The following is a 27,388-nucleotide window of genomic DNA, read 5'->3' on the forward strand; positions in this document are numbered from 1 at the left end:
TTTTTGTTTTGGGGGGGAGAATGGTAAATGAATTTAATGCATGTGAGATTTGTAGCACAAAACCTGGCCCATAGTAAGCACTCAGGAAATGTGACGTACTGTCATATATTAGAACCAGTATTTTAAGAACTCTGGCTGTAGTGTCTGATTCCATGAGTTGGAGTCCCGGCTCCGTCATTTACTGGCTGTCTGCCTTTGGCTACGTTGAAAACTTGAGTCGATTTCTTCATTTGCAAAGTGGGAATAACACTGGCATTGATCTCATGGGGTCAAGGGAAGACGCTGAGACATCGCTCACACGTCCTCAGTGATGGTTGCTGCTGTTGTCTGCGGTCCTTTAGACTTACCAGTGTGGTTGTAAGTAAATGAATGTCTTGTGTCTCTCCTGATCACCCCTAAGTGAGGACAGATGGCTCTCTAGCCATTTTCTCGGCAACATGGCTGAGCAGGCGCTGAGTGGCGGGCCGAAGTTCCCCGGTTACTTAGCAGCAGAGCCAGGAGCAGGACCGGGATTTCCAGTCTCCTGGTTCTGTGTTTCCATTGACGGGGCAAATCATCCCCAGGGAAACCAAGACTTGACTTAGAAGTCCAGAGGGAAGGGGTGGTTAAGGTCTGGCAGAGGCACAGAGTCAGGCTGCAGTGTGGATGTGTCTCAGGGGTGCCTCGGGGGAATTGCTGTGTCTTGGGGGGTATTTTTTAAAACACGCCAGCCTTATCTATACATACCCCTAATGGAAGGGGACAAATTGGGAAGGGTTCTTTCATTCAGACTGTGGACTCTAGTGTACCCCCAAAGCACTGGTGGTGAGCCTCCTAGGGCCTGCTTGAGCCCTGCGGGCAGGCAGCAGAGGGGCTGAAAAAAGAATGGGGCCCAGGGTGGGGGGCAGGTAGGAAGGAAGCTTTCGGTAGTTACTCTGCAGGTTTGAAGGAAGAGAAATGGTCTCCATGTTGTCGGCGATTGAGCATTTGAGGGTCTAGATTTTATTGCAACTGGCCCTGGAGTGTTGAAAGGAAACGCACTGGACACAGCTCACTTAGTTCATCGGGTCGGTGAGCTAGAAGACCTTTAGCCGCATCTTTGTGCCGCCTGACAGTTGCTCCGCCTCACACATGCTGGTTGCCTGATGCCTGTTGGTACGGTTGAGTTAATTCCAAGGCCAATGAGAGGTTTAGAGACTTTTTTCCACCAGTAGAAGAGTTAAGGCAGGAGCCAGACACTAAGGAATTATGAAGCCAGTTGGCTCCTACTGCCCATTCATCTCTGTACATCCCAGTGCTTCGTGCTGCCTTGTGTCTTCCTTCTATGTTTCCAACTCATCTTCCTCCTCTGGATGAGAAAGCATGGATGTCTGCCAAAGTCCAGCTTTCAAACTGCTTGTTAAAATGTCAGGAACGGACTCTTGCATTGGGATGAGCTTAACCACAGCTCAAGAAGCTGCGAGTCCTGTTTCCAGGAAGTCACCTGACATCCTTCAGTGTAACCTGATGGCTCCGACCATGCTGCAGGCCTTGCGGGTAAAGTTAAGGTAGAGCAGGGTTCTGAGAGCCCAGCAAAGTGTTGAAAACGTGGCAAGTCAGCTTTCAAGTAGCTTTGAGTGTCAGCTGGAGAAGGGACTGGCTTCTAGGTGCCACCCGCTGAGAAAATCACCAGCCCTGGGGCGGAAGGAGAGCGCAGCTGTAAACACCTACTTACATGTCTGGCGCAGAGCAGGGCATGGTTGAAGCATGGTGGGAGGGGTTGGTGCCTGGTGTTTCCGTTTAAGTTTGGATGTTTGCTCTCAGGCATCCTTTGGGGTGAAGGGGAGGATGGCAGCCCTCTGCTCTTAGCGCCAAAAGCTTTTGCAAATTCTTCCCACTGTCTGGATCTCAGACTGCACATCTACGTGCTGAGGCTGTTGGATTTGTGTAAGGGCCTTGAAATGGAGGCCGTGGATAGGCTGTAGGGGCCTGTGAGCCCTTGAAAGCCATACCCGAAACCGTTTACGTCTGTGCCCTGGGAACACCCTGGACTCCAGTGTGTGCAGAACCATTGTCCATGGAGAGTCTCCAGTGCCTCCAAAGGCTAAAATGTTCTGTGGGATCAGTGACTCAGTGTCCCGAAGTTTGGTAAGCATGCGCCCTGGGCACCACAAAATGACTGTAGGTGGGGCATGAGTGCATGTTTGTTACATTAATGGCTATGTGATTATCTTAATGTTACAACAAAACATTAAAAGTGACATTTCAAGAATATTCTTTCTTTGGAGGATGCTCAGCCTTGCTTTTAAGAAAGGTGAGTTAAATGTGAAATTAGTAGCAGTACAGAGGTGGGTTGATGCTTAAGTTCAGGCAACAGTGATGTGTCCCAACGGTCACCTGGTACAGTCACAGGAGTGGAATCTCAAAGAAGAGACAAGGCCGTGAGGAAGGTGATAGGAAACTCAGGACAGTAACCCACTGGTCCTTCTGCCTATCCTGAGCTCCCCATTCTCTGAGTTGGAGAAGCTTCTGATGCTCTCAGGTCTCCTCCAAGAACATGGTTCCCCATAGGCCAGGAATCCTGCCCGAAGAGTTTTCACCAGGGCTTCCATCGCAGGGAAGATGAACACGGAGAAGAAAGGCATATCTTCACCCAGGTGAGCCTTCAATTTTGAGATGTGCTTTTTCATGTTTTGAAAATTGAGCCACATCTTACAAAATTGTGCTCACTTAAGTGGATAGTTATTTCCTTGCCCAAGAGCTTTTATGAAATGGATAGTAGCTTAGAATTGAAATATGGTTCTTACACTATATTTTTTCTCTTCCAAAACAAACTACACTTGAAAGTTGGGACTTATAATAAATATACAACGCCAAGGAAAATCTCTCTTTAAAAGGAAAGCTCTCATCTCAAGCCATTTCCTATTCACAAATGGAAGTCAGAGAAAATGAGTCACCAGGACAGAAATGGAGACACAGGCCCAGGCCCGGCTTTGAGTATCTCCTCCCCGAGCCTCTGCTTCACATTTCTACGTCCTCCGAGTTCATTTAGTCTCCTTCCCAGAGGTGTGCTGCAGAGAACCTGCTGGAGGTTACATGTCCGAACCCTTATCTCGGGGGAAGGATGGTCCGGCCCCTACAGGTGGAAGCAGCCGTCACTTCAACATCAGTGGCTGGGTCCCCCCATACTCTGTTTCTGTAGGAGGAGAGCCCACTGGCCTGTTTTTCCAGAGGGTGAGCTTAGGGGGAGTTAGAAGCATTCGGTGAGACTGTACAAAGCAGCATTTTTTTAATTGGCCATTTTTGTTCTTGCTACAGTGGAGACGGATGGATTGTTACTTTTGGTTACGAAACCCAAGAAGAGGTTGTGGGGGATGGGGGGACACCGCTTCGGAGGCACACCCAGAAAGAACAGACCTGCCTTTCTTGGGGACTCAAGGGTGCTGCCTCGGCCTCCCACTTTACTGCTGCATTTAGAATGCCAGGTGATAAACAACCAGGACTCGGCCTTTAGCAGTCACTGGAATAAATAGGCTGGAAAAGGTTGACGGGAAAAAGCCAAGGAATGTGTAAGAGGAGCCATTTAAAATGATAAAAAGCAAGAGCTGATGGAATCTGGCCTCACGTGGCCTTGCCAAGCCGACTCTGAGAAGCCCTGTGCAGAAAGTGTTCTCTTTACATCCCCTGAAGCATTCATGGTGTTTCTCAGCCAAATTCTCAGGCTGTTTCTATGGCGCTTAGAAAAAAAAATGGCTGGGTTGGTGTGGCCTGTCCCTTCCCACATGGCATACTCGTTACAGCCTTGTGAATCAATCTCTGGCTCAAAGAAAATTGTTCAAAAGAAAATGGAAAACAGGAAGGAAAAAAAAAGACTGTAGGGGCAGGAGATGCTGACTGGTTCTGACTTTTCACAAAACAAGAATTTCTCTAAGAGTAGATAGAGTAAACAGTGTTTATTTTTTGTTGAATTTTTTTCAATCAAATGGAATTGCTTAATTAAAAAAAAACTTACCTCTTTTCTCTTTAAATACTACAGACAACCTCATTTTATCTCAGCAGACATCTAGAAACAAAACACTGGACCCACCAGAGGAAAACGGGGCAATAAAAGCATCAGAAATTCAAGTCAACTATGGAGGAATTACTGTTAGCTGGCAGCTGTCAAATCTAAACAGAAGTGTCCCAGAACCTATCAGGTTTGGCAGAAGTGTTTCAGTACCGGGGATCTGGGAAAGTTGGACTCCACTGAATTCTATTCCAATTGCTTCCTGCTTAGGGAAATTAAAGTCGATGCATCAAATGAACACCCAAAGAAACATTTAAAAACGTGTTTGACTAGTATTCAGTATGTGAGATGATTAAGTAATAACTTGTCCTCCTAGTTAACCTTGTCCTGGAATATATATAGATTATTTGTAGCCGCCACTGCTATAATGTTTTCTGAAGGATGCCAGGCTGTGTGCAAGATCTTTTTGCTAAAGTCCAGACTGTCAACACTGATCTCGTCTTTTCTCCGCTTGCCTCCCACGCACACTTTGCGCGGCTTCAGGATAGCCCGGGGTTTGCTGTTTTCCCTCGAGGCCTCGAGAGTAACATCACGCTTGGTGTTTCGGTCAAACATCCTGAAGAAGTTGTTGTAGGAGCCCGTCATGATGACACTGCAGGCAGAGAGGAAACAGGGAGTGAGTGAGTGAGTGCTGTAGACAAAGGCAGGAGCACATCTCTGTCGTGACTTTGTATAGCAAATCACAGCACGCTGTGGCCAGCTTAGGGCACTGTACGTTCTGTTGAAAACAAACAAATCAAAAACTGCAGTAGGCGTTGCAGTGTGACTGCTGAGTGTCTTTGGAGTCACTAAGAGCAACAAGCTGTTTGGTTTGGAAATGAAGGACAGTGATAACCCTGGTTATTTATCAGTAGATTTCTTTGGTTCTTTGGCTCCATAAATAAGTCAGATGGTTTTAAGGATCTCAGCCTACCTGCCTCACCTCAGGATTCTGAGACTGGAGGGAAGTTAGGAGAGTAGGAACATTGAAGACAGCCATCAGTGTATCGTGCATATTCACAGCAGGATTCTGTGCCAAGGTTCTCTCACATCAGCACCGCGGGAGGGGTGTCGACAGTACAGCACGTGCACCTGCCTGTGTTCTCCCCCTGCTAAGAACTAGCTCAAAATTTGGCTTTCTCTGAAAACTTAGCTGAAAAAAATGGAGGCCGTCATGGTCTCACTCGGGAAGAGAGTAAACAAAAATTTTACCCCGGATCTCATTTCCTCTTCTATCATCCCATAGAAGGGGAAAGTGAGTGACTTGTCCAGTGTCACACGGCTAGCAAGTGGTTAAAACGGGTCTCCAGCTCACATCTGCCAGAGTCCAGGGCACAAATATTCAGCCACTTGGCCTCACTGCGTCCCCCGCACTGAACTGTTTCCCTCAACACGACCCGAGTTGTTTTTAAAAAGTAAGGGAGTCTTTTTTGGGGAAAAAAAAATCTCAACTTCATCTAGACCAAGAATAACATTTTCTTGGTTATTGGTTATGGAAAGAAATTGTAATGTTGTGGAAAGAATGGTGATTTTGGGATTCAGACTCAAACTTCTTCTTGTCGCTACTACTTACTAGTTTCTGAGCTTGGGCAGGTTACTTGACTGGGCTGAGTCTCAGTTTCCTCAACTGTAAAATGGGGTTGATGAAACCAACCTTCTCAGATTGTGGTCAGGATTGAAAAACATGTGATGTGTGTGGAGTGCCTGGTAAGTAGTTTTTGAATCTTAGTTAAGATAGAAGGGAAACCGGAACAGTAAGAATCACAAATACAAAGAAAACCTATTAATTATAAATCATGAATAAATGAATACATTATATATAAGTAAAAATAAGTGAAGTAGTAGGGCTGGGGTAGCTTCTTCTCTCCTCCGGGGCTTTTGTTCACATGGCACAGTGGCTTTGCTGTCTGCCCTGTGCCCTCTCCCCGCTGGGTGGTATGACGCGGTGACCCCTTCCAGGCCTGCGAAGCTCATTTTGGATCATTAGCAGAGACAGCGCAACAAGGGTCAGAGAGGGCCGGCTTGCTCTCAGTAGAAGTGCCGGTCTCCAAGTGCGTCGTCATGGTGGCATTTCTGGGCTTCCAGGCCCTCTCGCTGGTGCCGCTTTGGTCAAGGACCAGCCCGTGGTGGTCGGTGCTTAGTTCTCCCAGAAGTCAAGAATCAGCTGTATGTGTTACATGAGGCAAAACTAGGGCGGTCATATGAAGTCCTGTTGAAATTAACATCCTTAAAACAGTGATACATCACGTGGAGGGCATGTGATACGTGAGGTTGCTAGAATGCAGCTAGTGAGCCACCAGGGCCTTTGGCCAGCAGGTCTGTCCTGCCAGCTTCAAGGGGTAATTCTCCATCTAGAACACAAGCTTTGCAGTAATCTGAACGCTTCACGCTGGAAAGCGGCCCGTGGAGCTTCACTTCGACCTGTTGACCTAGCGCTGGGAATGTCCTGTGTGTAAAAGGTAGGATTTTTTGAGGGTAAATGGTCACCTGTGCTGGTCTTGAAAGAGGAGTCAAGGGTCTCAGAGATCCTTCCCTTCTTTCCAGGACTGACCTCAAGGGTCCTCCAGCGGCCCACGCCAGCCTTCCTGCTGGCCCTGGAGGCCCGATTTTGATTTCTGTTTAGTTGCAGCCGGCTTAGGGTACACGGCCCAGGGCCAGCAAGGAGAGAGTGCACCTTTGGAAGGTTCCCAGCCACACAGACCTTTCTTACCTGTCTGACCCATTCCACACACACTCAAATTTATCAAAAATGCAGTCATTTTCGTAGAGCGAGCACAGCTTGCTGCGGAGGTAGTCGTGCACCTGGTGGGGGTGGAAACACAGGAGGAGATCAGTTGTTGTTAAAAGTGGTTCCCCTGTGAGTAGCTTCTCTTTGGATGTGAACTGTTACTTATCTCAGTGCCAGTGTGCCTTGAATCAGATGGCCCTGGGTCTGAACCCAGGCATGGATGGCCCCTTCCAGCCGCAGCACAGAAAGATGGGGTAGTGAGCTGCACACCTGGCTAGTGTGGATTAAACAGGCTTGCTGACGTAGATGGTGGCACAGAGGAGGGTCCGCTAAGTGCGAGATGCCTGTTCTCTACGCTGACCTGCGCACAGGCGCCAGAGGACACCATTTGTGCACTTTTATTCGACCAACAGGTATTAAAGGCATGCTGTGTACTTGAGATAGAGCAGTGAGCAGAAAACCCTTGGGGTGCTCTTCTCCTTGGGGTGTGGGGGAGGAGACTGTATAACCAAGTAAATATGTGAGATATTTCAGATGGCGATAAAATCAGAGGGAAAAAAACATGGAAAAAAGGATTGGGAGACCTGGGGGTATAGTTTATACCAGAGGGAGTAGTCAAGGGTTCACCTGATAAAGGAGCATTGGAGCAGAAGCCTGAAGGAAATGAAGGCACCTCAGTGGCCTTGGGGGGAGGCTTTCCCAGCACAGGGAATGGCACGTGTCCTGGGGGTAGGGGGGTGGAGCCGCTGCAGTGAGCGGGGTGTGGGGGCCTCAGCGTGTGCTGACCAGTTCACATTGGTCCCTCATTCTGTGTAACGTCCTGAGATCGCTGAGCCTGCTATGCTGTGACAGAGGGTGCGAGTGCAGGGCCGCAGGCAGGGAGGGCAGTCGTAACCAGGGAGACAGCAGAGGTGGGGAGGTGGTCAGATTCTCGACGTATTTGAAAGAAGAGCCGAGTGGGCTTGTGGGTGGAGCAACTGTGAAGCGTGGAGAGGAAACAGTAGTCAAGATGGCTCCTGGGTCTCTCTTGAGCAAGTGGGAGGATGGAGTCTGCATGTTCCTTTTGGGGTTTGATAACTTGGACATGTCTCCGCGGGGGGCGCTTGTCCCATAGACGTGGGTGTGGCTGGCACGGCCCTGGGGTTTGCGGGTCTCCCCTGTCTCTGTTTCCGTGAAATAGGAAGCAAGGTAATCAGCTGAGAGTGAGGAGTGGGGGGAATGGCTGGGGAACAGTGCAGGATTTTTGGAAGGCACCAACGGCTGCTTGACATTGTTGGATGTGAATTGTATTTTTTATTAAAAATTTTTTTAAGTTGAAGTATAGTTGTTTTATAATGTTAGTTTCTGGTGTACAGCAGTGTGATTCAGTCATAAGTACATATATACACACATGTTTTTTATTATAGGTTATTACAAAACATTGAATACAGTTCCCTGTGCTGTACAGTAGGACCTTGTTACCTCTTTTATATAAAGTAGTTTGTATCTGCTAATCCCAAACTCCTAATTTATCCCTCCTTCCCTTTGCTTTCCTTTTTGGTAACCATAAGTTTGTTCTCTGTCTGTGAATCTGTTTTGTAAATAAGTTCATTAGTCACTTTTTTTTTCTAGAAATGAGACAAAAGGATGTGAATTTTAAATGAAATTGGTCAGCATATTTGGGTAACTTTCTAGCTACATTCAGCAACTCAGGTGCAGATGGCAAATAGGCAGATGGTTAAGGCTCAGAGAGTAGGAATAGGGTTCAGTTTCCAGTTCCTCCTGGACTTGCCGGTAGGCACTGGTAATTATACTAGGTAGAAATAGTGATTAGCCATGTGCTTTATGCATAAAGTCTCATTTCTCGTCTAAACTCATCTCACTGTGTCGCTATTGCCCTTCTCTTCACTTTAGCGGAGCGTGAAGTACAGGGTGACATCACATAGGAAAGAGAGCAGAGGGGCCACGAGCCTTGGGATCTGGGGCACGGCCTCTTGCCGTCTCTGGTCATCTGCCTCCCACTTGCTCCGCCTTATCGGCCTCACCTTATGTGGAGTCTCAGTCCTAGACAGGAGCTGTGATAATGAACTGAAGTGAGGCCCAGAGGGAGCTGGAATTGCGTGAAGGCAGAGGGACGTTATGAAAAGCACTGTTTGACTTTGGGTGGAGAGCAGGGGTTCAGTGGCCGCTGTCCTGCAGCCCAGGCCCCTCTCCTCCCTGAGCCCCAGGGTTCTTTTGGATGCTGAGCTCAGAGGCTCAGCTGTGGGCTTAGGACTGCATGAAGAAAGGAGGTCAGATTCATTCCATGTTGCATTAGATGTTTGGGGTATTTGAAAAGCTCTCTGAGTTATTTGGACAGTGTAAGTATTTCTAACTCTGCAAATTAATTACTTCCACGTTTATTCTCATTTTCCCAAACAGCGCTGGGCCCCATCAGGGTACCTGCTCAGTGCTACGGCGGCAGGGAAGCCCAGCGGCAGCGGGCTCCTGGCACTGGAGGCGGGAAGCGCGGAGCAAGGGTGAGGCATGTGCCCTGAGCGCGGGAACGAGGCTGTAGACTGTTTCTGTACGTTTCTGTACTTGTGTTCCTCTCCTGCCACAGTCTGGGCGTATTGGAAGTGGCTCGGATCTGCCTTGGAAGGAGACTTTTGTTTACAGGGCTACCTCCGCTTGTTGAAGATCTCCAATCAGCATTAAGAATTCTTGAACAAAGCGGAACAGAGGTAGTCCTAGCACAGAGAGAGGACTGAGTCTGTGCTGACAAATTCCTGTCAGGAGCCAGATAGTAAATACTTACACCTCGTGGACCACACAGCCTCAGTGTAACTGCCCCACTCTGCCCTTGGAGGGGGAAAGCAGCCACACTATGTGTACAGCTGAGTGGGAGCTGTGTGCCCGTAAAAATAAAAAAATGGGGACTGGGGTGTCAGGGTGTTTGAGTGCCTCTCTTAGCTTTTAAGAAAATCTTTCAAAAGGTGAAATACATAAGACAGAAAATTGAACCGAACTAATGTAGAAGTTAGTGAATTATTATAAAGGGAAATCCTTTAAAATGGTAAATGGGTTCTGTGCCAGCTTCCCAGAAGTCCCCTGAATGCCTGCTCTGAGTGAGTCCTTTTGCCCAAAGATAACCATGGTCCTTAATTTTATAATAACCATTTCCCTGTTTTTCTTAGTGGTGTGACCACTAAGTATGTATCTGAAACATTATAGTTCTGCTTGTTTGTGTATTTTAGAAAATTCCTTGTGTATTTTATGTAATTGGAATCATGAAGCAGATAGTTTTTGTGTGGTTTCTTTCAGTCAATCTCAGGTTGGGGAGAGAGAGAGTGCCCACCATCCCCCTGTCCTGCCCTGTCCGGGCTGGCTCTCCCCTGCCAGCCCTGGGCACTCACCTTTGGCATTTTTATCTTAAAGGAATATCACAGGTTAGTGATACATGTGAAAATGTGTGCTTTGGAAGTGTGGGTCAGTTATTACAGGAGCTGCAGCACCAATAACTCATTTTATTAATAAACCTTAAGAGAGAAAAGTCTAGGAGACTCCTGGGCATATAGCCAGAAGGAAGCCTACTTCAAAAAGACACCTGCACCCCCGTGTTCACAGCAGCACTATTTACACTAGCCAAGACATGGAAACAGCCTCAACGTCCATCAACAAATGACTGGGTAAAGATGTGGTATGTTATACAATGGAATATGACTCAGCCATAAAAACCGACAACATAACACCATTTGCAGCTACACTGGAGAATGTCATTCTAAGTGAAGTAAGCCAGAAAGTGAAAGAAAAATACCATATGAAATCGCTCATAGGGAGTTCAAAATTTGTAGATACTGACAGGCATATGCAGAGTGGATAAACAAGATTATACTGTATAGCACAGGGAAATATATACAAGATCTTGTGGTAGCTCATGGTGAAAAAGAATGTGACAACGAATATATGTATGTTCATGTCTAACTGAAAAATTGTGCTGTACACTGGAAATTGACACATTGTAAACTGACCATAATTCAATAAAAGAAAATAGGAGATAAAAGTGAAAATAAGAGAGAAAAGTCTAGGTGGATTCAAAGGGAAAACCTAGTCTGAGCCATTATTCTCTTCTCTGTAGCATCGAAGTCCTGAGAGGCTCCTAACCACTTCCAGTTAAAGGGCATCTGCAGGAAAAGATCCTCCTTGGTGGAGGCGTGTCACATACACGCTCTGTTATAAAGCACATGGAGTTTTCTGCGTCAGAGGAGAGAATAAGGCGAGATACACGCGAACATCTAAAGAGCAGAGTAAGAGAGACCTTAAAACTCATCCTATGTGAGGCTTCTCTCTTCATGTTTCAAATACTCTTTCTCTTCTAGGTTCCTACTAGCTGGAGCACGGCCGTCCTGACACCGACTCTCCCTACGCAGTGGTCATCAAATCACGCGCTTGTGGAGGCCGAGTGCTGCGGAGTTACTAGACTACTCTGAGGCCTAGCGAGGTGACGATTTTTTGTTCTTCTAGTAAATCTCTTAAGCTTTGTGGGCCAGATGATCTCTGTCATGATGACTCAGCCACTGTAGCATGAAGGCGGCCACAGACAATCTGTAAATGATCGGGTGGGGCTGGGTTTCAGTAAAACTTCTTTTACCAAGACAGATAGGGGTGCTGGATGTGGCCTACAGGTTGCCATTTGCCAACCCCTGGTTTATAGGTAGACTTGAAAATAGCTGATCATAAAATAGCTCAAGTCTACAGCCTCCTGCTTACGATCAGTTAGGGATACATGAAAATCTGCAGGAATACCACTTGGCTCCCTGCCCAGGGAAGGCACTAGTCTTTCTACTGGACCAGTCCTCACAATCTTTTCCCACACTGTTCCAGGTGCAGTTTTTTTTTTAAACCAACTTTTGTATGGTATATTACGCTTATATATCATATCAAAGATGGTAAGTAAAATGCTTGATATATGCCATCTAAAACAGGTTAAATTTTTGTAACATTTCACTTCAGTACATGGGCTATGATACCTATTAGTGTTCCACAAAAAGGATTTCCAAGTCTACCACTAGCTAAACAGTTTGAGAACCAAGATCTTAAATGCTGATGATCCCACGTCACACCTAGCTAGCTTTGTTCTAAAAGCTCTTCCCTAACGTAAAAGTACTGATTGCTAACCAAGGCTCTCCAGCCGGCACACTTCTGTCAGCGCCACGCCCATTCAGGTTCTAGTTCTAAGTGCTGCGACACCAGATGGATTGTCTTGTGCAGCTAGAGCAGGACACTCATGTTGGCTCTAGCCAACTGGGATGAAGATGAAGGGCTGTGAGTAGGAGCTTGGGGACAGTAAGACCCTAAATATACATGGGATGCAGCTTGAACCCCAGGGGTAGCCAAAGTACCTCACCCACATACCTGGGTCTTGAATCCTGGGCCCCAGACCCTGTTCTAGCACCCCTGGATCTCATTCAGTCATCTAAGTCCTCAACCTCCTCTTTGAAAATGAAGAGGCCAGGTAACAGACACCAGAATATTAGACTCACTAAGAATTGCTTCCAGGAATGAGGGAGTCAGAACCATTGATGACTGTAAGAAGGATGGGTAGCAGAAAGTCATGTTTGATGGCATAACGTCCGAGGAACTGAGGACCTCAGACAGGAGCAGCACTGCACTAACCCCACCTCGCCACACGAGGGCAGAAGTCCAGCCGCCCCAGGAGTAGCCTCTGGAGCAGCAGATTTTTCAATCAGGAAGAGGACAAGTTCAATCAAGTTCAATCAGTTCTGTCCTTTGCTTCCTGGGTCCTTTTACGAGCCTTGTCATTACTCTGACTGCAGTTGTTTAACAAAGGATCACTCCATTGCTGCTTCGATCACTCCTCCATTTCCCTCCTTACCCACCTTTGATTCAGCAAAGATTCAGCAAACCATCATTCCAACCACTCCCTTACTACAGACCTTCAACAGACTTGCCTTTCTCCCTCCTTCCATTGTACTTATTTGGCAAAAACCCCATCACTGGTTATATCTAACTTTCTGAGACCAAGCAGGTGAATGTGGCTGGGGAAAAAAACACACATACAGCTTAGTCTCACTTCAGATCAATAAAATAAACCTCAAGAGGACACCCAAGCAACCCGACAACACTGCCCTGGTCAGTTCCCTCTCAGATGCGTAGTTTACACTTCTGCTTCTCATGCAGCTGATGACCTTGCTTCTGATCTTACTGGTAAATAGAAGCACTAAGACGAAACCTTCCCTATGTTCCTATCACAAAATTCACAAACTTACTGCATCTGTTTACTCTTCTCTCTTTCCTTTGATGGATGAACTTCCCGTCTCATCTAAGGCCATTTCTGCAATGGAATCTACTCCCTCAAAGAGCTGACTGCTTCCGTGAGCTCTCTCTCCTGGCTTGCTCCTATTAGCATAAAATGAGCTGTGATAACTTCCCGAATCCTGTATCCCATTCCAGAGACTGCCCATTGCTCTGTTCCCCCTCAGAACAGCATTCTTTGAGTTACCTGTACTCCTTATGCCGACATCCTCAATTTACAGTCTCTCTTGAACCCACTCCAATCAGACTCCTCCCACTTCACCTACATGTGGCCGTTAATTTCAGACGTCACTAACTCCAGTGGCCATGTCTCAGTCCTTTCTTACTAGACTTGGCAGTTGGTGGCTTCCTCTTTCCTTGAGACAGTTTCTCCACTTGCCTTCCAGGACACTCTTCTCTGTTTCCCTTCTACCTCATTGGCACTTTGCTTCCATCTCTCTTGCCAAATCCACTTCCTCTCCCTCCCCAGCCTGTAAACACTGGGCCTCAGGGCACGGTTCCTGCTCTTTTCTCTAGGCTGGATCTAGCCAGACTTGCACTGGGTGCCTACCTGCTATTTCTGCATGTTCCATTGGCTCAAGATGTCTTTTACTCGCCTGCATTGTAAGCCTTTGCAGGCAGACGTTGACCTGGAACCCACAAAGGAAGGGCTCACTCTACCTCTGGGTGGAAGGTGCTTTGTACCTGGTAAGTCTCGATGGGGCGATTTTCCATATTGAGATCCCAAACTTTGACGGTCAGATAGTCTCTGGTCATGATATACCTCCCACTGTGGCTGAACTTCACGTCCGAAATTGAAGAGATAATTTCAGAGAAAAACGACCTGTTGCTTGGATCTTCCGGCTCTTCAAAAACTGCAGAACAAAAGCAAAGCAAAACACATTTAGCGCATCCTCACCAACTGGTGCTAGCATGTCTGGGCCAGCAAGAAAGCCGGCAGTCTACCTTGGAGTCGGGCTGGAATCTACAGCATGCAAGTTGCCAACAGGACTGTCAGCTCCTGGCAGGAGAAAAAGCGGTCACTGGCTTCTGTATTTTGTTTCTCAGAGAAGGACCGGCTCGGGACTTGGCCCGTCCGCAGACCCTTGACAGACTCCACGTCTCCGTACCTAACTCACTCCATGTCACGTTTCCCCTGAGTCCCTGGGTATCGCTGTCCATACATACCCAAACCCCTCAGTCACCTTAGATGCTTTACAAATGTTTTTACACCTTTTTTTTGAAGTATAATTCACATACTATAAAATGTACTCACCTAAATTTTATACTTGTGTTTTTTTTGTTTTTGTCTTTTTAAGTATAATCACATAATCATGTAGCCACTAACAAAGTCTAATTTAGGGCACTTTCATCACCTCTCGTCCCAAAAAGCCCCTGACAACTCCATGTCTATTAGCAATCACTCCCTATTCTCTATTCCTGCAGCCATAGGCACCCAGTAATCTATTATTTTATGGAACTGCCCATTCTAGAAATTTCACACAAATAGAATCATACAATATGTGGGGTTTGTTTGTTTGTTTGTTTTGGTGACTGGCTTCTTCCCCTTAGTGTAATGTTTACAAGGTTCATTCGTGTTGTGACATGATCAATTCCTTTTTGTGGCTGAATAATATTCCATGGTATGGATATACGACATTCTGTTTATCTATTCATCAGTTGGTGGACATTTGTTTCTACTTTTTGGCTATTATGAATAATGATGCTATGAATATTGATGTACACATTTTTATTTCTTGGACTGTGCTGTTCAGTAGTGGGGCTTTGCTACCAGACTGCCTTGGGCCTAAGGTAAGTCCACCGTTGACTAGCTGTGTGACTTTGGGCAAGTTACTTAGCTTTCCTGTGCCTCAGTCTCAGGGGGGTAAACTGTGGCTACAGTGTCTTTTGTTTATATTTGTCATTTGCTCTGATATCCAGGTTCTTAACTCTTTCAGTACATTCAACTGATTTCCACTTACAGGAATAAAAGACATTGAAGTTTATCGTAAGCTGCCTTAATTCATTTCTCTGACCTTGCTTCTGATCTTCTCTGGTTCAAACTGGATACCCAGAATACCTCTTGCTGTGTCCCATCTTTATGCTCTGCCTCATCCTTCCTCCTTCATTGTCTCAAATTCTGCTTGATTCTGCTGCCTCATCTCTTACCTCCTGTTTTAGCCTCTAATGCTCTTTCCTTTTCTTTGAAGCCCCATCACACTCAGTCTGATCCATTCCTTGCACAGTTGCTCGGGTACCCGCACAATGAAACTGTAATGTCTCACACTGTTATTTAACAATCCATGCCTCAGTTTTATCTCACCTAGGATGGGAGCTTCCTGAGGGCAGGAGTGTTTTTTCTCATCTTTGTACTGAAACTAGTGCACATAAATGTTCAATAAATACTGCTTGATTAAAACCAAAGCAAGATGTTAAAATCTTTGCCTTCTGGGTGCTTGGCATCTATGACGTCGAGTTATATACACATTTATTTGCCTACATTTTAATTATTTTTGACCAATGGAGTATGCTTCCACTTGTGTTTCTACCACAATTTAGGCTGAACCAGCTACCAGCCTGCAGGTTCTTGAGTAACTCATCCCCCAAGGCTTCCTCTTCCCTGCCTGCTCAATGCACTCACCGAGTCCCTATCAAACCCTATGCTGAAAACCTAATATGATTTGTCTTTCAAACCTTGCTCAATTAAGCCACAAGCCAAACCAAAGTACTAATTTTCCCAGAATCATTTAAAAGAACAACAAAACCTGATCAGAATTGAATTTGAAAATTAAACCCCTTGAAATCGCAAAATATGAGCTCATTAGTCTCTGAGCCAGTGTCTCAGTCTGTGCCCTTACCTCTTGGTCTGGGGTCCAGCACTAATGAAGACCCCTGGACTCTGGTGTCTGCAGAGTTAACTAGATTTTCACCTTAGTCTCTATTTGAGGTAATCTCATTAGGACTGGGGACTTAGAAACTCCAGGCATGCCCCATATAGATGTCCCCACAGAGAGTGAAATGGGGACCCTGAGGCTTGGTCCCCCCCTACCCAGTGCATCTGCAAGTACAGCTGGAGGTGGGAAGGGCTCTGCAAACTGCGCTTTGGAGGCAGTCATTTACCAGCTGCTCACGTTTTACTTACTGCTGCAGAAAGGGCACGTATACTGCTCAGCACACAGTAGGTCCTCAATAAATGTTAGTCCTTTTTTATCAAAAGAATGCATTGATTCTGTATCAGCCAATCCTATTTCTTTCATTAAGACTCTTAACAATTTGGGACTGAGGACTACAGAACCCCGGAGGCTCTTTAAGTGACATAAAAAGAATGTTTACAAGCTTCCACCTAGGAATCTGTTTTCGAGCTGTTCGGCATACTAGGAGGTCAGTGTAGCAACACTGTAAAGCCTTAAAATGACAGCCCCGCAGAGGACCTGAACAGACATTTCTCCAAAGATGACATACACACGGCCAATAGGGACATGAAAAGATGCTCACGATGGCTAATTATCAGAGAAAGGCAAACCAAAACTACAATGAAGTATCATCTCACACCACTCAGAATAGCCATCATTCAGAAGTCCACAAATGACAAATGCTGGAGAGGGTGTGGAGAAAAGGGAACCCTCCTACACTGCTGGTGGGAATGTAATTTAGTGCAGCCACTGTGGAAGACAAATGGAGATTCCTTAAAAAACCAGAAATAGACTTATGATCCAACAAACCTACTCCTGGCCATAAATCTGGAGAAAACTCTTAATTCCAAAGGATACATGCACCCCAATATTCATAGCAGCACTATATACAATAGCCAAGACTTGGAAGCAACCTGAATGTCCACGGACAGATGACTGGATAAAGCAGTTGTGGTATATTTCTACAACGGAATAACACTCAGCCATAAAAAAGAATAAAATAATGCCATTTGCAGCAACATGGGTGGACCTAGAGATTATCATACTAAGGGAAGTAAGTCAGACAGAGAACAACAAATATTTGATGTCACTTATACGTGGAATCTAAAAAATGACAGATGAGCTTATTGACAAAACAAACAGAAAACAAATTTATGGTTACCAAAGGGGAAAGGAGGGGGGGATTAATTACGAGTTTGGGATCTGCAGATACTAACTACTACATATAAAATAGATAAACAACAAGATCCTACTGTATAGAACAGGGAACTACATTCAGTATCTTGTAATAACCTGTAATGAAAAAAAGAATACGAAAAAGAACATATGTGCGTAACTGAATCACTGCTGTACACCAGAAACTAACACAACACTGTAAATCAACTATGCTTCAATTTAGAAAAAACTATCTTGTATTTGATGTTCTCCTTCATGGTCCCTCGGCGCACAGCTGTTCACATGAGACAGTTTAGATGACTGGCTAAATGAATAAGGCCCCAGAATCCTGGGTAAGAGTTGACATCACAAATAGGAGAGAGGAGGAGTTAAGAAAACTAGTAGACTTTAGAGAAACCTAAAGCTAACAAACCACATTCCTTACAAATGGGACAAAAGCAGAAAGGAGGCGTGCAGTGTGCTGGCTGCGGAGTCTGTGGACAAGAGAAGAAAGAAAGGAGGGAAACCACAGGTAAAGGCTGATGCTGGGTGGGGAGCTCCTTCCTCTGGGCCTCACCCTGGACACCGCACAGGAACTCGTGTCCACAGTGGAGGGTCAGGGGGCGCCCGAGGCCTCTGCAGCAGATCCTGCCGGCCTCCTCTCACTCCACAGTATGGGGACTAAGTGCACATGTGGTTCCAAACTCAGCAGGCCTGGGTGGAAACCCAGCTCTGTGGCTTGTAAATTATGAATCCTTAGACAAGTGGTTTAACCCCTTCCGAGCTTCACCGTCCTTATCCATCCAATGGAGACGAGGCGTAGCTACCTACTTCTAGGGTGATGAGACCTTTCACGTCGAGCACGCAGCATAAGGCTTGTACCCAGAATAACGGGGGCAATGGCAATGCGGCAGTGGGCGCTGCTTAAGGCAAGCTTGGTATGAAATGAGTCCGAAGGCCTGATGTTTTTCTCCATTGAGGCCAGATCTTAAGAGCTACCAGTTGTTAAATCAATTTCTAGGTCTCCTGACTGGGCCATTAGACACACAGTAGCTTGTCTCTGGACTATCAGCTGAAATACACCTTCCTCGGTACAAACGCCTCTCATTTGGTGCTGAACAACGTGACCACCGCTCTGGCTCTGATGACTCAGGCGGATGAGAGGGAGAGTGAAGGCAACTGGGAAGGGGGAGGAAAAAGGAAGAGGCTCACATACACGCACCAGGCTTTAAATCGCTGACTTCTGCTGACATTTCTTCTCGCAGAAGCACACCTGGCATGCTTTCCTGTTTGGAGACATGGTTGACAATTTCCCTGTAATGGGGACACAACTGGCAGTATTCCTACAGAGTAAGGCAGATGGCAATTTTCCTTCAGAGACAGGCAGGCAACAGCTTTGCCCCTGGAGAGGAAAGGCTCGCGGATTGAGATGCAGCCAGTAACTGTTACTAAACGGAAGACACAGCCAATCATTTTGCCCGGTGAGAGAAAGGGCCAGCAACTTTCCCACGGAGGCTAAGCATGCTCGTGGACCAAGAACACTGGCCTTCACCCAGCTGGGGACCAGGAGAGAAGAAGTTTAAGATTTAATTAGTGCCTGCTGTACTTCCATGGGCCTAATAACACAGTCCCCAGGCACAGGCTGGAGACTGGAACTTAGACTGTATGAAGACTCAGAGCACTCTGAACTGGGACATAATGAAGCCCAGTGGCTTAACCTTTGCAACTTATTTTTCATACAGCCCGTCATGAATGCTACAAATAATTGTTCCACAGTGAACACTGTAGCGATGCAACACATAGCATGCTAGAGTAGGAGCAATTAATCTAGAAGACACTGCACTGGTCCCTGACTTTTAAAACTTTTTTCACACTCTTCTGCATGTATTATACTTCATAAATATCATGTCTTTTAATATATAATCATCAAAGTTAACATATAACATGTCAAAGAAATTTCTTAATCAAGACAAGAATTGTTTCCATTTTTGGACCAGAAATTCATGGGGGGGGGCAAAAATGATGAGACAGTCTGGTGTGTTGTGATCTGGGCTGGTCTAATCATGGAAGGCTTAATAACAAGCTGAACCCTGAATGGTCAGTAAGCTCCAGAAAGATCAGAGGCTGGCAAACTTCTCCAGTAAAGAGCCAGATAGGAAATATTTTTGGCTTTGGGGGCCGTTTGGTCCCGTTTGCAAGTCCTCAGTTCTGCCTGCGTAGCATGAAAGCAGCACAGACGACACGGAAACAGATGAGCACGTGCTCCAGTCCAGCTCTGCTTACGGACGCTGAAACGTCAGTGTCAGCTCGTTTTTATGTGTCACGGAACAGCATGCTTTTTAAAATTTTTGTTCAACCATTAGAAAATGTAAAAACCTCATTCTTTGCTAGAGTTGTGCAAAACAGGCGGTAGGCCAGATTTGGCCTATAGGCTGTAGTCCGCTGACCCCTGATGGTGACGTCTGGGGGGCCTGGGGGGTGCTTCCTATGCTAGACAGGGGAATCAGCACGAATACAAGGCCTGAGGTCATAAATACATTTTCGGGGTGGGGGAGGATACAGCTTAAGTGGCAGAGCTGCATGCTTAGCATGCAGGCGGTTCCAGGTTCAATCCCCAGTACCTCCTCCAAAAATAAATAATTACCTACTCCTCCCAGACATTTAAAATAAATAAAGTTAAAAAAATAAAAAATATATATATTTTCGGGGGACAGTGGGGCCCCAGGACTGCAGCACAGAGAGCACATGTGGAAAGGCTGGAGGATGAGATGATCGCTTAGGGAGCCACAGAATCACTAAGGTGTGTCTCTAGGGCTGGTGCCGGAGATGTTCACAGACTGCAGAGTCAGACACATTTGGGCTAGAGCCCATGCCCCACCATTTACAGGCTGAACTGTCCGTCATTTTTTCACACTTTCTAAGACCCAGCTTCATTATCTGAAAAACGCAGATATCCAGTCCCCTTTTGCATGGTTGCAAGAATCCACCTAGTGCAGTGCCCAGCACACGACCAGAGGTCCACAAGCACCCGTGTCACACACTCTTCAGCCAGCGTGTGCTGGCTGCCCAGTAGGGCGAGGCGCTCTGCTAGGTGCTGGGTTTACAAGACTGAGCTGTACCGACAAGGCCCCACGCTCTTGGGCACTTCCTTCAATAAGGAGCGGGCCCACTTACTTACTTACCCATAGCTGGGGTTTTTTTTTTTTCCCCTTAAAGGAAGAAAAGTTGAGAAAAGTTGCTCATTTCCACCCCTACCCCCCAAAGATGCCCACACTGTAATCCCCAGAACCTGTGAATATGTCACGTGGCGGAGGAGAACTGAGGTTACTGACTACCTGGCCTTAAAACGGGGAGATTCTGCTGGATTATCTGGTTGAGCCCAGCGTAATGACAAGGGTCCTTACAAGTGAAAGGAGGCAGGAGAGTCAGGGTCAGAGGGATGAGCTGTGAGAAGGATTCGACGGCCATTGCTGGCTTTGAAGACGGAGGAAAGGGGCCAGCAGCCAAGGAAGGTGGGCTGCCTCCAGAATCTGGAAAAGGTAATAAACAGACTGTCCCCGCCCCTGAGCTGCCACAAAAGAACCCAGCCCTGCAGACCCAGTGAGATGCATTTTAGACTTCTGACCTCCACAATTTTAAGATGCTAACTTCCCAGTGTTTTAGGCCATCAGGTTCACTCAGTGTGCTGTCACCTGTTACAGTAACAACGGGAAGTGAACACTCCTCCCTCCCCGTACTGTCCACAGAGGAGCGGACAGGGCTTAGGAGCTCTCCCTCGGGCCGCAGGGAAGCTGCTCTTATGTCTCTGGCGCTGGCGGTAGCTTGCTCTCCCTGGAGGTCCCTGAAAAGCCTGCTCCCCTCAGCAGCTGCTCCTCTCCAGCTAGCCCGGGAGGCCGCCCTGAGCAGGCTGGGACAGGTTTGCCCCTTCCCAGGGAGCTGGTGACACAACACAGCTCGGCCGCCCTCTCTCTCCTGGCATCCCACTGCTGCTGCTGCACCCATGGGCTGACACGGTCCAGAAAAACTGTAACACAGCAAATGCAGAGACAGAGCAAGCAGGCGGCTCACAGACCATCAAGATTTAGCAAGAGAACAGGAGACTGCACGTGGTCCTACTGTGTGCCGGATAACTCTCCCCAAAGCAACGCCACTTCCCTGCTCAGACACCCGTGGTGACTCCCAACTACCAATAGCCACCCATCCCACCCACTGAGCCCGGCATTCAAGGCCCTTCACATTCAGCCTTAGATCAGCACTCCGATGTCACTCCCCACTTCTCTCCTGCTCAGATTCTTCACTGCAACCTGACTGGCCCACTTATCGTTCGCACCAGGGTCTGAGAATTCCTGCCTCCAGGGGCCAGTCAGGTAGTGAAACAAAAATAGCACACATGGGTACACAACAGGGAGGGGTAGCGAGTGTGGCAAACTAGAGTGTCCACACCCCGTTTCCGCTCAGCAGCAGGAATGTGCGTCCAGCACAGCCAGAGCGTCTCAAAGTCTAAATTTTTTTCTGAGGAGCACTGATGTTTCACTGTTAGCAACCAAGTATAGATTTTTAGTATGTAGTCAAACATAAGTCACCTGTGAGCCACAAGGACTGTAGCACGTGACCTCTGGTTTACATGCTGTATGAATGGTGGCAGATGTTTCTGGAGCACTTTGCATGTGCTGGGGCCTGATCCCTGCTCCCTCCCCTCTATCGAGTTGCTATCACAGAACACCACAGACCAGGCAGCATCTAAACAACAGAGAGTGCTCAGAGTTCCAGAGGCTGGAAGTCTGAGAGCAGGGTGCCAGCATGGTCATAGACCCTTCTGGTGAGGATCCTGTGCTGGGTCTTGTGTCCCCGTGGACACACAAGTTGCATTCATGACAGCTCTACCCTCGTGACCTAATCACTTGCTAAAGGCCCCCACCTCCTAATACCATCACATAGGTTAGGATATCAACATATACTTTGGTGACTACCAACAATCAATCCAGAATACCATCTATCTCTGCTCCCCTGTTTCTCTGACTCCTATCCAGCTATCAGGGTTCACTGCCTCTTCCAGGGAGCCTTCCTGGATCACCTCAGCCCACAATATCCTTTCCTTCCTCTTACTGATCAATTTGGCCATCTTCCACATTATTAAAATATATATATTTGCTTAGAATTTACAAACAATTCTACTTCAGGGAATGGGATCCACAGGAAGGCGGCACCAGTGAGAACAAGAGCACGTGGACCCTGCCAGGGTGAGAATGAGTGCCATCTCACTGGTGATGTAAGGGAGGCGTGGAGAGACTGGGACCCCAAGGACCATGTGCTCCCAGGGTGAGGTCAGCATCCTAAGGGCTCAGTAGCTCTGGGGGTTAGACCTTTCTCATGAAGGACCTTCAGCTAGAACCTGTGATCTTAAGAGCGAAGAGGCTAGAACCTGTTTGGCTGAGGGCTTACCTGTCAATCTAAAGGTTGAATTGGGGCTAATAGCCACAGGTAAGTTTATTCACTGGGGACCGGATTGTTCTTCCTATGTGAGAATTAATCATTCATTAGACCAGTAGGGCAGATGTCTTCTTGAGAACTGTCATGCTGGAAAGATACACAAGGGCTCTGAGCACCCTGCTCCCAGCAGGCAGCTAGAAAGGGCGGCTCCAGTCCAGACAAGATGAGTGACTGTGGGTGTCTCGCCAGGAGCCTAATGAAGAAATCTGGTAGCAGCGAAGCCCAGCTTCATAAACTGGCCCTTGTATGTGCTTTCACTCTGTGATGTCCCTCTCTCTGTGGGGCAGGTGAGCAGCAAAGATGTCCACGGGGCTGTGTGACTCCTGCTGTGGGGTTGTATGTTGCTACAGCAGTGAGCTCCAGGAACAGGACGGCAGTGTCCCCAGGTCCCTGGGAGCACTCCGTACATCACAGGGTAGACTGCTCATCTTCCCGCTTGCTCACTCTCTCTCTCTCATAATGTGTTTCCAACAGGAAGCTGTGTGCAGCTGCTCCAGGAGAAGCTCAAACCCCCTGGGGAGCCTCTGCCCAGGTGGAGGAGACTGTGAGTGTGGGGCCGTTATTAGGGGTGATTGCTGGGAAGCTGGTTGTCATGGCACCGCGAGGCCAGGGCTGCACTCCCAAGATGCAGGCTGTCCGTTTTCTAGGCTGTCTATATAATCACCACAGTGAGAGGCATAAACATGGCAAGCGAGAGGGGAGCAGCTCCCTGCTGACAGTAATCTCCTGGCAGAGCAGGGCGAGGAGGGTCCACCTTAGCACGGGCCCAGCACCACACAGAGGGATGCTGGTGCAGGCTGGCCACTGCTTCATTGTCCTTTCATGCCTCTGGTGCTGTGCCTCTGTGTCCCCAGTGCCAGCTTTCTACAGGGAAACATTGCTTCTAACTCACTGATAGTCAGCGCTGTGTCTGAATTCTCCTAGAACTTGCCTACATGGACTGGTAGTAGCTACCCTGTTGTGGGAGATGGAGTAATAGCCTCCCATCCACCAGGCACTGAGCTGGACCATGGATGTGATACTCCATTCCACTCTCGCAATGTGCCTGCTTTACAGATGCAGAAAGGAGGCTCAGAGAGTCATCGGTCTTTGTCACGGGCCAGGGAGAGACAGAGCCAGGATGTATATCCAGCTCTGGTTCTGCAGCCCACTTCTGCGGCCCCCTCCCCATTCAACCTGGTGCTGACAGACAGAGCCCCTACCTCTGAGGGCATGGTCCCAGTGAAATGAATTGAACTGGGTCTAAGGATTAAACCTCTGATTTGGACTTCATTAGCTGTATGCTCTCCCCAGTCACACAGAATTAACCAGGGCAGAGATGTCTCTTTATGGATCTAGCACAACGCACTAGGGGCAACGTGGAGAACAGTCATCAAATTTACTGAGCACCTTATTTCCTGCTAAGCCCTCCCCCTGGCTCCAGACATACGAGCCCCACTTCGAGGCCTCTGGGACCTTGAAGCCTCCGTGTTCGGATACAGAGAGGGGACACACGTCGTAATCACTGAAGAAAATACAGGCTTTATCCCTCTGCAAGCACTTCTGCTTAATGGCTTGGTCATGGGGAAGGAGGGACTCTCTGTACCTTGTTCTCATTGTGATCCCTCCATCTCCACCAGGGCTCATGCCATGTGCTTTGGGTCACCCCCAGGAGGTGCTCAGGAAACCAGGGGACCACCACATGTTGACTTCCTGAAAGCAAGACTCCACCAGAGAGATGCCAGTGCTGTTCTCTGCTCGCCTAGCACCTGGTCTACCAGCTGCCTCCCCCATCGGGCCCAGCGTGGCGGAGACGGAAAGCCTTTCTTGGTGTTATCTAATTATCCATCAACAGCTTCAACCATGGGCTTTCTATCTGGGTTTCAGTCTAGGCTCTCCCCATGATTCCGTCCTTGACTTCCTGTAAATTACTTGCTTTTCTGAGTCTCCATTTCCACATCTGTAACTCTGCACTCATGCATTGCTGTGATAAGAATAAAACACTCCTGTTGAATCCTTACAACAATCCAATTAGGCAGGCTCTGTTCTTGTCCCCATTTTATAGAGTGAGACACTGAGACTTAGAGAGAGAGGTTAAGTGCAAGTGCCAGAGGTTCAGTTCAAGTTACCCACACTGGGTGTGTCTGTCCTTAGAACCAACACAGTCGGCCGCTACAATGTGCAGGGCATCCCCTGCTTTTTGAATATTCGCTTTGTGCCATTCCGCTTTTACCTGAGACCTACACTAGTCCCTGTTTCTGCTAACCTAACTAAAAAAAAATCCAAAGAGGATTTTCACTTATATGAAAAAAGCTAACACTGATGCCTTCATTTACACACCTGGTTTAAGAATCATAGCACTAGTGTACTGTGAGACACATATCACATCTGATCTGATCTTGGATCTTTTATAAATATGTCCCATTCATTCATTCGTTCGTTCGTTCATTCAGTATGATTTAGTAGCCCCCACCATACCTCAGGTGCACCCCCAGGAATGCTTCTGCTACCTAACAACCTTCCTAGGGGCAGGCAACCACGTGTTGTAGTAATACACATTTGTACTTTTCTGCCCTGACAATGACATGAATACAGAAGATTCTCAGTAAACAGGGACTGAAAAATGCTATGTGTCAAAACTTTGGGGAACACCTAGGATACACTGACAACGTTTGACATCACAGTTCATTTTAACAGCTAACACGATACTCAGCATAAACACCATGAGGTTGGCATTTTCTCTCTGATGCTGGGGATCTAAATTTCACTTTCAATTTAAAATGAACTTTCTATCAGAAATCTTCCATAATTTCATATCCTCTTGTTCCACCATGACAACTGCACTGAACCAGTAACTGCGTCTTTGTAAGTCTGTCCGTCCCATCGTGTTCAGCCCAACACTGGGCTCACATTCATGGTCCCATTCCTTGCTTTGTCTTATCTAACCATCTTTTTCCAAAGTGTGATGATCTCATGTTTCTCAGATGTAACTCTTCAAGTGACAATTTCACTACATTACAGGGGTTTTCCCACGACACCAGAATTTCAAGATGAACTAGTCGAACCCCAGGATTAAGGATGACCATCCATGAGATAAATCCTATTTAAAAATCTTATGTTCAGGCTAAAGATAAAAGAGAGGATAAAAGCAAGTATCATTGTAAGCCTCCTGGGGGCGGGCATTCCCCTGCCCTCTGCTGCCGCTGGGCTGAGCTTGCTGATACAGGACGCCAGCAGGTGCTTGGAGTAATTCAGCAGAAAAAGAGACCCACACGGATGGCGCTGGAAGCTGCCTGAGTGGACAGCAGATCTCACAACTCAGTTATCGATGCCACCTACAGAGCTGTCAAAATACAATTATGTGAACCGCAAAGGGGGTTTGAATTAGCCAGCAGACTTAAGCGTGTGTCAATTACACACGAGAGCGAGTCCCCCTTCCCTGCTTTATCCCGCAGTGCTGGGCAAGCACTGAAGGTGGCTGACTTCATGAAAGAAAGTAAGAAATAAAACCATGAGAAACCTGTGATCTTTGTCAGTGTATTAGATTTATCATTTCTGGGCCTTGATTTCCAACAGCTATAAAAAGGAAAGAATACTCTGAACTCCAGGGGTTTTATACAGATCAATTAAGATAATAGAGGAGAAGGGTTCTGTGGATGGTTAAGTGCTAAACAGCACAAGGTACCAATTTAATCATTTTATGCTTTGTGTTTTAACATAAATCTTCCAGTCCATGGAATCTGTGAGCTTCCTCCCCACACTGTCCCTCCCCTTCTCTTTGCCAGCTTGTTCACTGCCCTTCATCGAGGCGTGTGTTCAGGCCAAAAAGCTGGGAGTCATCCTGTATTCTTCCCTTAACCTCACCTTCCACATCTATATATTTTTTTTTTTTTTTTAAGTCCTGTTAACTTCACAAAGTGTAACCCAGATTGGCCCATTGTAGGCTAAGCCGCTACCATCCCTTGCCTGGACCATTCTGATGGCTTTCTAACTCTCCTCCCAGCACCCTCTTCCTCCTGATGTTTGATTCTTTACACAGCCACCGAGTGACGTATTTACAGGTATAATCATGTCACTTCTTTACACAAAACCCTTTAGATTTTCTTTCCTAAATAAGAGCCAAATTCCTTACCTCGGCCTACAGGGCTGCCATGTTACCTAGCTCCCAAGTCCTCTGCATAGAGTCCAACAGGCGTGAGGCCCCGGGGTGGTTCGAGGTGACCACCCTCAGTGTACAGTCGTCGAGTGATCTGGGCCACCAGCCTCCTCCTCCCACTTCCCCTCATGCTGCTCCTTCTCACGACCCTACAGGCGGCCAAAGTGCTTTTCCTTCTGCCACTCGACCTGCCCAGCACAGGCCTAGGTTCACAGCCTCTGCACTGGCTGCCACTGCTTCTCCAGAAACACTTGTCACCAATTATTTACCTCTGTGTTTGCTGTCTGTCTCCATCTACCTGGAGGAAGGAGGTACCATTTTCCCAGTGTCTGGAATGGCACCTGGCTCATAGTAGCAAGAATAAATATTTGTGAAATAAGTGAATAGTAGGTTGGTTACTGTCATTTCATAGATTCTTTGTCCCTTTACTTTGCCTACAAATGCCAAAGCATTCCCAAAGCTAGGACTGAGTACATATGCATGGGGTCAGCCACTCTTTAGTGAGAGCCTCTTCGTGTCAAGAGAAGTACCAGGTGCAGATTTATCAAAATACACAACTAGAGCCGTTCTGCAAGCATTTATTTAGCACCTTCACCATACTAAGTGTAGAAGGCAAAAGTAAAGAGCTTTAGCCATAACAGTGGGACCACTTAGTGAGACAGACAGAAATGGAAGCAGATTGCTTCCACCTG

The 27,388-nt window shown here is 47.1% G+C and overlaps 1 protein-coding gene and 1 long non-coding RNA gene across 4 annotated transcripts in view; one reads left to right on the forward strand and one right to left on the reverse strand.

Moving 5' to 3' along the window:
* LOC105072611 (uncharacterized) overlaps positions 1-27,302 on the forward strand; it is an 84,939-nt gene extending 57,637 nt beyond the window's left edge. Inside the window, exons 3-5 of the long non-coding RNA XR_835631.3 lie at positions 11,069-11,190; positions 23,036-23,105; positions 24,181-27,302. This is a non-coding gene — a long non-coding RNA (uncharacterized LOC105072611). The remainder of the gene's footprint in view (positions 1-11,068; positions 11,191-23,035; positions 23,106-24,180) is intronic.
* PPP2R2B (protein phosphatase 2 regulatory subunit Bbeta) overlaps positions 3,897-27,388 on the reverse strand; it is a 401,537-nt gene continuing 378,045 nt past the window's right edge. For all 3 annotated transcript variants that reach the window (XM_045520069.2, XM_074360886.1, XM_010959614.3), the window contains exons 8-10: positions 13,710-13,879; positions 6,714-6,805; positions 3,897-4,616 (exon numbers count right to left, since the gene is read on the reverse strand). In XM_045520069.2, the coding sequence (XP_045376025.1) occupies positions 4,337-4,616; positions 6,714-6,805; positions 13,710-13,879 (542 nt within the window). In that variant the 3' untranslated portion in view covers positions 3,897-4,336. The remainder of the gene's footprint in view (positions 4,617-6,713; positions 6,806-13,709; positions 13,880-27,388) is intronic.

This window comes from Camelus bactrianus, chromosome 3, assembly GCF_048773025.1.
Source record: "Camelus bactrianus isolate YW-2024 breed Bactrian camel chromosome 3, ASM4877302v1, whole genome shotgun sequence".
NCBI classification, from domain to species: domain Eukaryota; kingdom Metazoa; phylum Chordata; class Mammalia; order Artiodactyla; family Camelidae; genus Camelus; species Camelus bactrianus.